The sequence below is a fragment of the Cygnus olor genome, chromosome 5, assembly GCF_009769625.2.
Source record: "Cygnus olor isolate bCygOlo1 chromosome 5, bCygOlo1.pri.v2, whole genome shotgun sequence".
Taxonomy (NCBI): Eukaryota; Metazoa; Chordata; class Aves; order Anseriformes; family Anatidae; genus Cygnus; species Cygnus olor.
In genome coordinates this window covers 59,179,879-59,194,872 of record NC_049173.1, presented here as the reverse complement: position 1 = coordinate 59,194,872, position 14,994 = coordinate 59,179,879, and the positions used below count along the sequence as shown (strand labels likewise).

General features: G+C 59.7%; 1 protein-coding gene across 11 annotated transcripts in view; it reads left to right on the top strand.

Annotated features, from left to right (window-relative positions):
• WT1 (WT1 transcription factor) overlaps window positions 1-14,994 on the top strand; it is a 96,356-nt gene that overhangs the window by 48,750 nt on the left and 32,612 nt on the right. For 3 of the 11 annotated variants that reach the window (XM_040558733.1, XM_040558735.1, XM_040558734.1), the window contains 3 exons: window positions 5,819-5,941; window positions 6,038-6,140; window positions 11,314-11,391. In XM_040558733.1, coding sequence (XP_040414667.1) covers window positions 11,330-11,391 — 62 coding nt within the window. In that variant the 5' untranslated portion in view covers window positions 5,819-5,941; window positions 6,038-6,140; window positions 11,314-11,329. Of the gene's footprint in view, window positions 1-953; window positions 1,921-3,135; window positions 3,160-5,818; window positions 5,942-6,037; window positions 6,141-11,313; window positions 11,392-14,994 lie in introns of those variants that run through there. The other 8 variants (XM_040558731.1, XM_040558730.1, XM_040558726.1 and 5 more) reach the window with 7 other exon arrangements.

Below are 14,994 nucleotides of genomic sequence, written 5' to 3'. Positions count from 1 at the left end.
TGCCCCACGCGTGCTCGTAGGAGCTAATCCTTCCCCCAGCGCGGCTGATTATTAACTAGTGGTTTCGAAGGAAGGAGGAGGGCAGGATCCCTCGTCCCACGTTTGGTGAGAGCGGCTCCCGCGGGGGCGGCGGCGGGCTCGCGTCTGCCCCGGGTACCGGGACGCGCCCGGCCGCGGCGGGCACAGCGGCGTCCCGCGGGGGCTGCCTGCCTCGGCAGCCGCTCGGGGTGGGGGGAACGATCGTGGGCCCCCCGGCTGCCGGGGCCGTCCCAAAACCTGCCGTGCCGCTTGGGGGTTGATGGATAAGGTGCCGTCGGGGGCTCTCCCAGCACCGCGGCCGGGATGCGTGCTGTGGAGCTGCTGTCCAGGAGGCTGGGGAGCGAAGGGAGAGTCCGGGTCTTCCCGGGAGCAGTGCCAGGTGAATCCCCCAAAAGCACGTTACTTATGGCGCTGCGACCCCCCCCCCCCCCCCCCCCCCCCACACACACACCTGGCCAGCCGCTCCCTTCCCTCTCTCGCAGGGCAGCTTGGAGGGGCCAGGCCGGGGCCCCCCAGCCCGGGGCCGCTCAGCGAGCGGGAGCGGCGGAGCGTGTTGCGGAGCGGGGCCGGGCGGACAGCCCGCAACAGCTCGGGGAGGCGCGGATTCCTCCCCCAGGGGGAGAGGCACCTGGAAAGACACTTTCCCCTCTCTGGGTCCGCCCGGCCCGGGCTGGGTCACTTCCCCTCGATCCTGCAAGGGCGGCGGCTTCTCCACGCGGTCCCCGGGGCCCGCGACCCCGCCGCCCTCGGGAGTCCCCCGGGCCACGAACAGAGCTGGCAGGGGAAGTCGTCCAGCACGTACTTACTGGCCACCTGGATCCCTCTAACAGTCTCGCCAAGTCTCCTAAAGCGAAGGGATGTTAGGGTGAGATTTAGTGGCGCTTGCACCAGAGGAAGGGTGGGAGTGATGTGTAGGGGAGATATATTCTCCCCCGGTAACCTCTCCCCCTCCGTCCCCAGCTCGCGCGGCCCCCTCCCCCCCGTGCCTGGCCTGGCTCGGTGCAGCAGAGCGGGCTGTGGGCAGCCCCTCGGCGGAGGTTGTGTGAATGGAGGATCGGCGTGGCTGACTCCTCCTCCCCGGCAAGCGCCTCTATTTGAGCTTTGCAAAGTTGAGGGCGAGCAGGCATCCGAGGTGAGGCGTGCGAGGCGGCTGTGCCCCCCCAGCACGCGCACGGACGGACGGACGGACACACAGCCGGGCGGACACACAGCCACGCACGCACGCCGACCGCCCTGCGCTGCGAGCGGGCGCGACCCCGGAGGCGATCCTGGAGAACAACCTCGCCCTGTCGCTGCTGCCGGCTCCCGCAGGGCTGGACCCGGGGAGCTGCGTCGCGGAGCAAACCTCCCCCAAAGGGCTGAGCTCGCCGGCCTGGTGCCTGCAGCCGGAGCCGGCCTCCGGCTTGGCAGGCAGGGGCCAGGTGTCCTGGAACAAGTGCGGCCCGGCGGGAGACTGGCTGCCCGGCGGCAGGCAGAAGGTCTGCGAGCAGATGGGGTCCGACGTCCGAGACCTCAACGCGCTGCTGCCCTCCGTGCCCTCCCTGCCGGGCAACAGCAACTGCACCATGCCGGTGAGCAGCGCGGCGCAGTGGGCTCCCGTCCTGGACTTCCCCCCGGGGGCCTCCTACGGCTCGCTGGGGCCGCACTCCTTCATCAAGCAGGAGCCGAGCTGGAACGGGTCGGACCCGCACGAGGAGCAGTACCTGAGCGCTTTCACCGTCCACTTCTCCGGCCAGTTCACGGGCACGGCCGGGGCTTGCCGCTACGGGCCCTTCGGCGCCCCGCCGCCCAGCCAGCCGCCCTCCAGCCAGGCTAGGATGTTCCCCAACGGGCCCTACCTGCCCAACTGCTTGGAGAGCCAGCAAGCCATCCGCAACCAGGGTAAGGGCAGCGCTGCCGGGCGCCCCGGCCTCGGGGGCCGTCCCCGGGGACACCCGCGTAGCCTCGCTGGATGCAAACAGCGGGCCCGCGGCGGCCGGCCGGGGTCGGGCGAACCGGCCCTGCCCGCCACCTCCCCGCCCGGCACGGCGGCAGCCTCGCCCCGGGGAGCCGCGGGAGCCCCGAGCCGCTTCCCCGCACGCCCTCGGCCGTTTGTCCGCCTCTTGCCGAATTGACCTCGGGAGCGCCGAACCCTCCCCAGGCCGGGCTGCGCACGCAGGGGCGGCTTTTGGTTTCTTTTCAGCATCTCGGCGGTCAGCTGTGCGGTGCCGCGCACCCCGCTCTGCCACCCTGCTGCCAAACTCGCGTGGGCTGCGGGGCCGGCTCGGGGCAGCCCCGCAGGAGGGACGGGGCTTATCGGCCACCGGCCCTTCCTTCTCCGTGCTGCTGGTGCTACCGCGCCGAGGGAGGCAGAGCCCGCAGAGCTTCGGGCCGTGGTTCCCGCTGCTCCCGCCGGCCCCAGAGCTGCGTGTCGTGGAGCTCCGGCCCCGCACTGCCCGGCCCGGGGCCGTGGGGCCGCCGCTGCCCCTTGTCTCGGGGACGGCCGGGAGGAAGCGGCGGGGCTGCGAGGCCCGGCCGCAGCGGTCGCCGCGGGCTCGGAGCCTCCGGCGTGGGGTCGCCGGGTCCTCTCCGGAGCGGGCCGGAGCCCAGCCCCGCGGCTCGGGCCGGCCCCGCGCTGTTGGCGGCGCTTGGTAACGCGGCCCGGGGACGGCCTCAGGCCTGCAGATACGCTGACAGCCCACGCCGCAGGGCCGGGCCGAGGGGGATGGCCCCGGCGGGAGCCGGTCGCTTCGGGCTGTCCCCTTGCGCCCTGGCGGGCGGGGGGCGAGGGAGGAGGCCGAGGCCAGGTGGGAGCTCCGAGCAGCCCGGCGGGGGCGGCCCGGGGAGACGTCTGCATCGAAGGGCAAGCTCGGTCCCGCTGCCCCGGCCCTGCCGCCCCCGGCCCCTGCCCCTGCCGTCGCCCAGCTGCGGGGCTGCAGCGTCGGAAAAGGCGGAGCGGAGCGGGGCGGCAGGGCCGCAGCCCGGCCGGCAGAGATGCGCTGCATCCCCGGGACCCGCAGGAGGCTCGGCCGCGCCGGGCGGGCGGCGAGTCCCGGGAGTGCCATGCGGCGGTGCCAGCAGGCCTGGAAGTCGCGCGGAGCATCTGTTTGGTTTTGGTTTAGAGATCCGAAAGGATTTCAGGTATCCGAGAGGGTATTTAATCGCCGCGCAGAAATAGTGACCAGGAGGGCGAGGGGATTAAAGCCGGCCCGTTTTTAACCACCGCGAAGGGAAGCGGAGCCTTTAACGCACAAGAGCACGGCGCCCGCCTTGGCGGCGGCCTTGCCCCGAGCAGGGCCGAGTGCGGGCAGCCCCCGCAGCCCCCAGCCCGCAATCTCCCCGGGACAGCGGCAGGCTGCGGGCTCCCGGCTGCCGGCTCGAGCCAGCGAGCCGCGCCCTGCGGTTGCGCCCCGTTACGGGCGCGGCGGCCGCGCAGGTGCGTGTGCCTGCGGAGCCGTGCCGGCGGCAGTACCTGTCTGCAGAAGGAGCTGCTCGCACCTCCCGGCCCGGCTCCGGTGCTCCGGAGCCCTGCGAGAGCCCGGGGGAAGGCGCGTCCCGGGGAGCGGGCGCTGCGGGGCGGCTGCCTCTCTCCGCTCGCCGCGGGGCAGCGCCGGGGCTCGGCCACCGCTACTGCAGCGACATGCGGCCGGCTCCTTCGGAAAGAGGGAATTCGCCAAAGGGTGTATGCTTTTTTTTTTTTTTCTTTCCCTTGGTTGTTTTTAAATTTTTTTTTTCGGGGATGGATGAAATGTTCTTGCTTTCGCTCTCCTCAAGGTTGAACTCTTGGTTTTCTAGCGGGTTCTTTCGACCGTGGGAAAGACGTTACCTTGGCTCTGCGATGACACTTCTGCCAAGTCTGGGGTGGGGTGTGGGGGTAGGGAGCCGAGGCTTTGAAACCTCTGCCCAATTTTCCTCTTCTCATTCGCCTGTCTCTTTCATCCAGCTGGGCTCCTCCAACAACTGGATTCCTCCAGCGGGCCCCGTTCTCCAACAGATGTACAACTTTCAATTATTTTCAGCACATTTTAATCAGGCCTGGCTCTGATAACGCCCTAATTAAAGAGACCTCGCTATCGGCAGCTCGGTTCAGAACTCAACTTTCTTATCACATTCCTGAAGCTTTGGGTCAGGCAACACCGGAAAATGCGGCCAAAACATCGTACTGCTCCGAGCTGAGTTTTGAAGGTCACCAAAAGTCTGCGTCGGGCCAAAAGTAGCGTAGAAAGTGTCAGTGTTTTCTGAAAGTTAAAAAAAAAAAAAAGACAGAAGGAAAAGGGGAAAAGGGAGTTGAAGGTTGAGCCTCTACCCTGAGGGCTAAGGGAGGAGATAAGGAGCGAGAAACAGCTGTGGGATGGGAGTCCGTGAGGTACCGGCCTGTCAACGCTGCTCGCATCGCCGCGAAAGGCGCTCTGCTCTGCTCTGCTCCGCTCCTAGGGCAGGGGCATGGGTGGTAGCCTGGGCCGGGAGAGGGTGAGCCCGCTGCTGCCCCGGCCCCGGAGTGCTAGGGCCAGCTTAAAATCATCGCAAAGGTGAAGGTTACAAAGTCTGCAGGTTGTTTTTTGTTGTTGTTGTTTTGGTTTGGTTTGGTTTTCCCGCCCCATCGCCCCCTTCATTTCTCCTGCGCAATTCCGCAGGTTAATTAAACCCTGTAATGTCGCAGGATCTGTCTGCAGAGACAATAAAACGGAGAAGCCACAATCGGCTCCCTTTGCTGCCTCCCCACTTCGGTGTCTCGGCAAAGCCCCTGTGGTTAGCGATCTGCGGCGGGTGCAGCGCCGAGCACCCCCGTAGCAGCTAACACAGCCATGCCCCGGCCACCCGCCGCTCCCAGGCGGGGCTGCAGAGGATGCCCGTGCTGCAAGAAGTCGGCTGCGAGCGAGGAGCGTGCGAGCGAGCGAGCGCTCGTGGTTGGTTTGGGTTGTGTTCCCAGCCCGCGCTGGGCTTTTTGTTTTGGTTTGTTTTTTTGGAAGAGCGGCTCTCGGAGGAGCTCGGTTCTCGGGGTAAATGCTGACGAGCCGAGAAGCCTCTGAGATAATATTACTTTGTAATTACTTTTTTAGCTGAAGTTGTTTAGCCAGCTCCAAGTCATTAATGAAAGTTGGTGTCCAAGCACCTGATTTACGATTTCGTGTCGGCCCGGGGTCAGCAGAGGTGGTCTCTTTCCATCTGAATCTGCTCGGCGTAGGAAACAAAATAGGCTGTTTATTATTTTGGAGAGCAATTTTCGCTGAAAGGAGGAGTTTTATTTTTGCATGTAACATTCCGCCTCTTTATTGCAGACTCTTCAGAAAGCTGCTCTTAAAAAAAAGAGAGAGATTAAAGGGTAACTTCTAAATTGGAAACGGCAGAGGAGTACACAGAGCAGATGGGAATCTTCCTCTTTAATATGAGCAACAATTAACGAAAACATCCTTTTTATTACCGAAGCCGATCTGTTCTCTTTAAACACGAACGAGACTTCCGACTGTCCGCCCCTGGGAGCGGGCTGCCCGGCCCGCCTCTCCCGCGGGGCTGCCCCGCGCCCCCGGCTCCCACCGCGCCGCCCTGCGCCCGCAGCCCCCCGGTTGCGGTCCTGGGCGGGTTCTGGGGAGCGCGAAGGAAGGGCATAACCCTTGCCGCGGCTTTTCCCCCGCCGTGCCCAGCAGCACCGGGGCAGGAGCGGCGGGGCGGGGAGCTGGGGCAGCCCGCGGCGGCGCCTCTTGCTCGACGCCGGCGTGGAGCCGCCCTGCGGGAGGCTGGCGGCGGGCTCCAGGCCGGGCAGCCCGTGACCCCCCTAACCCCGCTGTGCTCTCTCCGGCAGGTTACAGCACCGTGGCTTTCGATGGGACTCCGAGCTACGGCCACACGCCGTCCCACCACGCTGCACAGTTTACAAACCACTCATTCAAACACGAGGACCCCATCAGCCAGCAGACCTCGCTAGGTAATTCCAGGCGCCGCTGCTGGGGCCCGGCTCAGAGCCTGGGCTGCCCCACTGCAGGACGCGGCCGGGGCTAACTCTCTCCCGCTTCCTCTGCAGGGGACCAGCAGTACTCGGTGCCTCCCCCGGTGTACGGCTGTCACACCCCCACGGACAGCTGCACGGGCAGTCAGGCCCTGCTCCTCCGGACCCCCTACAACAGGTACCGCCGCCAGCAGGGAGCTTTGCCTGCCTGCCTTCCCCTCGATTCGCGCGGGGTGCTCGGGCGGGGTCTCTCCCTGACGTGTCGTTCCAGCAGCTTTCTCTTTGCTGCGAGGAAACAAGTTCAGTTTTCCCTTTCTCTAAAAACAAAACAAAACAAAAACCCAACAAGATGCACACGTTAAAAAAGAAAAGGAAAGGAGAGGCTGTCCCTCCAGCCCGGCCCCGCCGAGCTTTCCGGGGCCGGGTCCCCGTTCCGGGGAGCCGCTCTTCCTCGGCAGGTGCCAGCCGCCCGAGCGCAGCGGGCACACGCCTGGCGCAGGGCCCGCTGGCGCCCAGGATTTGGGATTTGCTCCGGTGCGCTCTTCCTACCGCCCGGGCCGAGAGGAGAGGCACGGGGCAGCCCGGCGGAGCCCTGCCCGTCGCCTGCCGCAGAGCATCCCGCGCTGCCCGAGGCCGTGCGGTGCCCGCGGCCCCTCCGCCCCCGTCCCGCGGCCTCTGCTCCGGTCCTCGGGGTGCAGCCTGCGCTCGGCGCGGCCGGACCACGTCTGGGGAAAGGTGGCGGCCTGCCCGGAACCGGGAGCCCCCGCTCCTGCTCCCCTCTATTGCCGGGAGGGTGCGGGAGCGCTCGCCGGTGGGCGGCAGCGAGGATCGGGCGGGCAGCACGGAATGAGAGGCCGGAGGCTTCGGCACGCAGACCAGAAGCCCTCCCGATGGCTCCCAGGGGTGGAGGGGACCGGCCTGCAGAGAGGTTGTTTTCTGAGAACGGGGCAATACAACTATGGGGTTTCCTTGCCGGGAGAAAGGTGTATCTGGAGCTTTGCTCTAAGCGCGATCTGGCCTTACAAACAGAAGGGCCCGCTGCAAAAGCGGTTTCCCATTTTCTTCCCTCTGGCGTGGGGGCTGGGCGCGCCTCTCGCAGTTTTACAACGTGTTTAGTGAGCAGGGAAGTTCCCCAAAATTTATTCTTCAACTTTTTGTGAACTTGGAGCCAGTCCCGTATCTTCGAGTTGCTAAGTAACTCTAGCACACAAAACAATATGCCTCTGCGAAGGAAGCCGCGAGCGGCTCCTCTTAGAGGCCGGTCATATCATCTCTGATTAATCAACACTGGACGCGGGACAACAAAATTCTGTCACTTCCAGAAGCCACTTCTCTAATGAACGTGAGTTGACGTCAAGGGAAGGAGGGAATGAGGTAATGAAGGAAGGAAAGAAGCCTATCCAGAGAGATTAGCCTGCGGAATAATTGGCGGGGAGAACTCCTGCACCGAAGTGGCAGAGATTGCTCGCCTCGCAGGGAAATCTATAAATATGATTTGTGGGGAGGCGTCGGGAGGGCAGCTCCGAGCCGCCGCTCCGGGAGCGGGCCGGGCCCCGCCGGGCCCCGGGGCTCTGTCCCCGCTCCGCGCCTTGGCACCGGCTCCCAGGGAGGCGAGGTGTAAAAGAAGGCCGCAGCTCCTCCCGAGAGCGGGACCCTCACGGGGAGCCAGCGCCAAGCCTCTCCCGGCCTCTCCTTCGTTTCCCCAGCGGGCAGCTTCGGTTCTGGCGAAGGGGTGTGGAAAGCCCGGCCCGGCGGGTACTTCTCCCGCTCATCCCCCGGAGCGGTCATTTTCGCACGCAGGGGAGCGAGCCCGATGCTGGGAGGCGCGATCCCAGTGGGATCCGTGCTTCCAGCCTTGCCTCCGCGCAGGAGGGCGTCAGGACGGGCACCGAGCGCGGCTGGGCGCGGCACGGCACGGCCCCAACCCGCCTGCCGCGGGGCCCATCTCGTCCCGGCCTCGGCCTCCATCCGACTCTGCTCCCCGGCAGGTTTCCTGCTTGCCTCGGTAGGATGCGGATTAAGCCCGTAAACCTCCCTGGAGCTAATACTGATGTGCATGGGGTGTGTAAATCGGCAGAACTTGCTCCAGGTGGAGGGAGAGCCCCTGCAGTACAAGGCCCGCTCCGGCAGCTCAGCCTGAACAGGTGGGGGAGCTCGGGGACCCTCGTCCCCACCTCCACGTGTTCTTGGGGGGGAAGCCCGGGGAAAAGCGATTTTCCCACCGCACGACTGTTCTTCCTAGGAAGAGTTGTCAAGGAAAAGGGACGGCCGGTTACCCTGCGAGACATCAGCCACGTTCCCAGCGGCCTGAAAACCAGCCGCGCTCTTTCTGTCGAAAACCGATTTGGCGGAATCTCTGTACTTGTTTTTAAGGCCATGTTTATTCCGTGTCCCTTGGCGAAGCTCCGTTTTGCTTTCGCAGCCCAGGCGCGCTCTGCCCTCGCTTTACAGCCTTTACAGGCCGAGCCTGCAGTGCCCCCAGCGCGCCCCCCGCCAGGGGCGGCGGCCCCAAGGCACCGCCCGGAGCCGCTCTCGGCTTCCCCCTCCCTGGGCAAGGGGCCGCGGGCCTCGGGGCGCGCTGTCGGGTCCTGGTGTGCCGTCCCCGAAGGCAGGGCCTGCCGCTCCGCCTGGAGACCTTTCCCGCGTCTCCCGCACCAAGGCAAAACATGCAGGGAGGCGAGAGCTTGAAGCGCTAGCCGGGAGATCGTAATTCTCGGGCTGGAAGCGAAAGCATCTCAGCAATCTCGCCCCGGCAGCTCTTGCTCGCCGCTTGCTGCGCAGCCCGCCCCGCTGCCAGGGAGCGCTGGGGCAGGAGCAGGGGCAGGGGCTGGGGCCGGGGCCGGCTGCAGCCGTACCCCGCTGGCCGGCGGGCCTCGGGTGGCCGGCGCTGGCCGGTCCGTCACGGCGAGGATGTGAACTTTTCTACCTCGCGCTGTTTAATGTAGTAAACATGCCCGATGCTGAAAATTTACTGTGAGTCACACTTACAAAGACTTTAAAAGTGGAGGAGTCTCGGTTCAGATTATAGCTCTTTCTGCGCAGAGGTCAAGAACTCGGTAATACTGCGATGCAGGCCAAAACAAACTCTATATGATCTACTACTGGTTTCCTTTTAAGTTCCCTTTTTGCTCAGCTTTGACTTCCTTTTATTCCACTCCAACTTACATTAATCCCCCTTGTAGAAACGTTCCCCCCCCCCCCTTCCTCTCGTTTCTCTTTAAAAGCATCTCCGTAATGAAAATAAGTTATTTTTAGTGTCTTCTCTGCGGCCATTTGGAGGGCCGGCGGTTCAGATTGGAACCAACGCAGGCACATCCCCAGAGACCCCGCTTTCCTTCTCATAACTCAAGCCTCATTCAAAGCCGAGATGCTGAGCGGGGCTGTTAGCTCCGTGAGATCATCTTGTGGGGCTGTCAATACCAAACCGCGCAGATGGAGCTGCCCGTGTCCTGCTCTCCGTCACGCGTCAGACGCGAGACACCCGATCCTTTCTTCCTCGGTGCCCGGCGGCCCCCGGGCGACCCGCGGCCAACGCCGGGCTTCTGGGGGTGCGATCGCTCCGGGACGGCGGATCCTCGCCCCGCCCGGCTGCGGCGGGAGCCGCGCCCCCCCCACCCCGACCCCTCTGCCCGCAGCGCGGGACAGGGGCCACGTCCCGGGGCCACGACCCGGGGCCGCCCCAGCGGCAGGGCAGAGCGCGGTTCCGCTCGCCCTCTGCCCGCCTGGTTTGCGCGGAGCCCGACGCGGCTCCCTGCGGAGCGCCGAGCTGATGGCGGAGGTGCCAAGCGAGGGACGAAGCGCGGCTGTAGGGTGGCGAGGGCAGGAGGGGGCTCTGAGGGCGGAGGTGTGGGCAGCGGGCTGGGGCTTCGCCGCGCTCGGCAGCTGCGCCGGTCTCCGAGCGGCTTGTTCGGGGCGCTGTCACCCAACCGCCGCATGCAGTACAGTGGCTGCTAGCTAGTGACAAGATGAATAAGTGTATTGCTTTATGAAAAAGCAAAGGAGGGGAAAAAGTGGATATTGTGGGGGAGGCTCTTATAAATGAACTGTCAAGAGAAAGAAAGTTAAAGGGAAATCTCCTGCTGTAAATGCATCGGGCGGGCACTTCTAATAAAAATCAGGGTCCTGGAGGAATTAATTACAGCAGCATTACAGGAAGAATTCGTGGAATTGCAAAACGTAGTTGGCACAGACCAGCACGAGCTGCTATTGCAAATGGGGAAACTGCAGGAGAGTTTAACAATTCCTGAGCTGATATGCAGGACATTGTAGTAGCATAATAGCAGTGCAGACACACTAATGAATAATAGTGTCCAGTGATACTGACAAATGATATTACACATACTTCGAGATTGAAGTCACTTAATTTGTTTTTATATGCAAAAGCTTCCCACCGGAATCTGACTTTTGTAGGTCGCTTCTACCTGCCATGCGGGAAAAAAAAAAAAAAAGAAGAAAAAAAAAAGAACAACTCCGCAGTAAGAACGATATCAGCTCACTTCCCAAGCCCCGCGGATTTAGGTGCGATCCATCACAGCAGACGTGCGTTTGTCGGGCATCCATCACGGCGCCCGTTTGCGAGGCCGGGGCGGCCCCGGCCGCCTGCCCCCGGGGGGGCCGCTCCTTCCCGAGCCCGCCGAGCCGGGCCGCCCGGCCCCCGCCGCCCCCGGGCCGCGCTCTCTGCAGCACCCGCGTGTGCCGCGGCCCCGCGCGTTCCCAGCCCGCGGCACCGAGCGGGGAGAAAGCCCGGCGCGTTCCCGTCGTGGGGTTAGTTTATCGCTCAGCCACTCCATTTTTCTTCGGCTTGTCAAGCCCCTCTATGTAGTCCCATCCATCAGGAGCCACGATAGCCGTTTCAGTCCATTAACCACGTGATCCTTCCCACTCCCGGTTAAAGCAGTTAACAGATTTGCCTTTTTTAAACAAATAATCTGCTTTGTTAGCCCACAGGTCTGCCTGTATTCGTTTCATTGATTTCAAAGTGCCAATATCGGATGTGACTTTCCTGTAAGGAAAACTTTACAGATCTTTACACATTTGCAGTCTTGCAGATTAAAAGAGACTTTTCACAGGCTTCTTCTCCTCTTCTCTTCTCTTCTCTTCTCTTCTCTTCTCTTCTCTTCTCTTCTCTTCTCTTCTCTTCTCTTCTCTTCTCTTCTCTTCTCTTCTCTTCTCTTCTCTCTTCCATTGTCTCTTCTCTTGAATGACTACATCGATAAAATTAATTCAGTAAGATAAATTAACTTTGTGCTGTTTTAAAATTGAAAAACGTTGACAAAATGTTGCTATTTTGACGTATTGGTTTTCAGTTGATCACAACGATGTAGTTCTAATTCTAGCTATTTTCGTAACAGTGACAATTTATACCAAATGACCTCACAGCTTGAATGCATGACATGGAATCAAATGAACTTGGGATCCACACTGAAGGGGTAAGGCGCTTTCTTTTTCTCTGACCTGTTACCCGCTGTAGCTGCACTAACCAGTGAACCTCGCGTTGCGTTTCACGACGTGCATCCGGCCACTACCACGAAAAACTACTGGCCGGGCTGGCAGCGCTCATCAGCCGCCCGTGCCCCCACAGGCTCGTGCCACGGAGCCGGGAGCGCGAAGCTGCGGCTGGGCCAAGGCGGGCGGCAGGCGTTGAGGCGGCCCAAGCCCCTCGCTCCGGCCGGCCCCGGCCCGACGCAGCCGCCCCCCGGCCCCGGCCCCGGCCCCGAGCCCGGCTCCGGCCGCCGCGCAGAGCCCGGCGCCGCTCCCCGGCGCTCGGCCGGGCCGCCCCTGCGCGAGCCGTCGCCCCTCGCTGCCACCCCTCTTCCCTTTCCCGCCCGTCGCCGGGCCCTGCGTCCTGTGTCCCGGCCCGGCCGCCTCCCGGCTTCCTTCCTCCCGGCCATTGTCGCCCTCCCACCTGCCGGGAAGAGGCTCCGGCCCGCCTCCCCCGCGGGGCTTCCTGCCGCTGGGCGGGCAGGAAGGCCCCGAGGCGCCGCGGGGCCGCGCCGGGGTGGCGGCCACCGGGCGGGCAGCGAAGCACAAGGAGCGAGCAGCGCGGTGCGCAGCCCCCCGGGGCCGGCGCTGCGACGGGCGGCAGCCGAGGTCCTCCCGTGGCCCGGTGCCCCCCGGCGAGCATCAGACAGAGTGGGACCTGCTGGGGTGGTGCGCGGCCGTAAGTTCCCCTCGCCCCATCTCCGACTGGTGCCGTGAGCAGAAGAGCCGCCTTTCGATCCGAGTCAAAAGAAAGCCAAAGATGGCCTGCTCTGCTCTGAGCGGATGGTTGGTTATGAAAACGCCCCTACCGAAGGTAGGTGTCACCAGCCCGCTTTGAGATGTTCTCGGTGCCTAAGCATGTGTTAACACTCTTGAGTGAACAACAGGAGAAATCTAGAAAAGCCCACACAGATCTACACTTTCACATAGCCATCCTTACCAGTGGAAACCTCATTCAATATGGACATTGTCCATATTGTTCAATGCTGTAGTGTGATGAAGGAAAAAAATGGATCTGCTTCTACCTCATTCACAAATGGTGTTTGAAGGTCAGATGGTAGCATAGTAAACTATCTTGGAATGGCCCTACTATGTTGAGTCCGAGGAGATCTGTCAAGGAGATCCCTTGCGGTTAAGAAGATCCCCAAATCCTACAGTTGTGTACAGTTCTGTGTCTTTGCTGCTGACTCTTTCTTTTTAAAGGTTATTTCCTACTTTTTTTTTCCATAAGTGTTTGTGATTTCCTCTTTAATCTGTACCCTTTAAAGATCAGTCATTGCAATATTAGACACTGTTTTGTCTTTTCTGAAGAAAATATCCTGCAAAATGGAGAAACACATCAACCTTGACTGAGGTCCAAGTTATTAAAGCAAGGAAGAGGTTATTCTTTGGGGAACTCAGTGAAAAAAAAGACACAATAGAAATATTAAAGGAGTACTGAACAAAATAAATGGCTTTTTACTTGTCCAGGAGTCAGACTGTTAGCAGTGTAAAGTATGTGACCTAGGATGCTTGAAAGGGGAAAAAAAAAAAAAGAGAAATCAAGATGAGTGATCTATGGTAAAACAAAGCTGAAAGTTTTGGTATAGGCCAAGATTGTAGAATCTGTGGAAAATCAGTGCTAGACATAGCCTCATCACTGGTAATATGAGCCAAAATAGTTATCTGTCTTTTCTGGCTGAGAGTTACAATACACAGTACCTCCAATCTCACTTGCCATGAACATAAGGTATTCTTCCCAAGATTTACATCTTTAAAATATATGAACTGTTCATAAGCGATTCCCAGGCGTTTAGTATTTCAGATGTTTTTCTCGATCTTGTAATTGAAGAATTTTGGAATCAATCTCTCTGTTGAAATGTGGAGCTTCCAGATTCTGTCCAATGCTGACAGTCCTTGTTTAGCTCCTTGCTTTGGGTTCTCCCCAGCACTTCTTCCTGGCTTAGCGTGCATTGTAATAAGGAAGAAAACATTACTGGTAAGCTCTGCAAGTAGTTAGACAACTCCATGATTGTCTAAAGCTTAGGGGTCGTACACTTCGTACTTGACAGTGAACCACCAGTTCAGTAGCTTGTTCTTGGGGTTCATGTTCAGCATAGGTTTGATATACTGAAGGGAAGCTATTGCCATCTATTTTAGGCAGGGTTTGTTAACAGCTTCTGTGCTAGAGCTGTCTAGCAGTTTCTCTGAAAGCATTCTGGTTTTAGCTGTTCACATTTTTGCCAATATTTGTTTGGTTAGCTATAGAATTCCTATTAAAAGTTTGAAATTTGGCAATGAATACTTCAGGTGGTAAAAGCTGACAGTAACAATCATTCCTATTGAGTTGTGAGAAGGGCAAGAAGTTTCTTTGTTTCTGCGGGTTCTAGTCTTTGAGTGCCTTCAGCAGGTGTAAGCATTAGGGAACAGAAGAAGGCATTGCCTGGGCATCCAGACAAGGTGGGCATTAAAAGCTATGGAACAGAGTGCCTGTCTGGGCATCACTGCCTGGTGGAGAGAGGAACATAAGGTGAGCAGAGGTGGTGTCTTCTGACAGAGTGTGGCAGTGTGAGAGACTGGCAGGTGAAGGGGAGAGAGGTGTATATGGGGAAGCAGATAGAAAAGGCTGCAGCTAACCTAGTCCAGAACATGGAGTAGGTTCCTAAAAGTTGAATTCTAGATGTTTCTACTTGCTGGCAAGCTAAAAGGAAGTCTCATAGTCCAAAATAAGCTTCTCTCTGCAAGGTGTTGTCACTAGGGAAGATGACAACCCCCTGCTGCTACCGTGTAGTCGGAGCGCTTTGAATCTGTGTGGTAGAGTTTCACTTAGATTTGGAATGCCAAAGACTGAGTTCAGGTTGTGCTTATAACATATGTGAAGTCAGGGCCTTGGACGAGGGAAGAACAGCCCACGTTTGCTGCCTTGTGAGCTGCTCTTTTGGTTATGTGTTGCCTGTTTGTCTGGAGACTTCTCAGTCCCGTTCTGAGCTTTGGGTGGACAAGAGGGAGGGCTGTCTTGGCTGCAGGAGCTGTCACATAAATGGGCAACTTCCAAAATCTGAAAGGAAAACTTCATGGTTAAGGCAGTGAATGGCACTGTTTGCTGATGGTATTTTGTGGTATTTTGTTTGGAGAAGCTGAGACCTGATTTATACTGTTGAAGGAAAGCCATGGGTCCTTTGGTTATTATGCTGAAAACTCAGGTCCCAGACATCTCAAAATGGATGTCCAAAATTTGCAGACACCTTTTCCCTCAGCTTCTGTCCTTAATATCTTTGTGTTGCTTTCTTATTTGTACAATGTGGAAAATGATGGCTTCCCTTATAGTATTTTTGTGGAGGTAGGCCTCATGACTATAAAATCCTCCTTGATAGTTTGATGAGTTCTATATAAAAGGGACATGGAAATAATTTATACCAAGCAGGAAATGATATGGCATGGTAGGCAAGAAGTATAGCCACATATCCAACAGCAAGACTTAACAGAAATATTACATAGTTTTCTCTTCAGCTGCTCGAGTAAAAGTTATATTTCTGACAGTCACCTGAAATCATACATATACATATAACCAG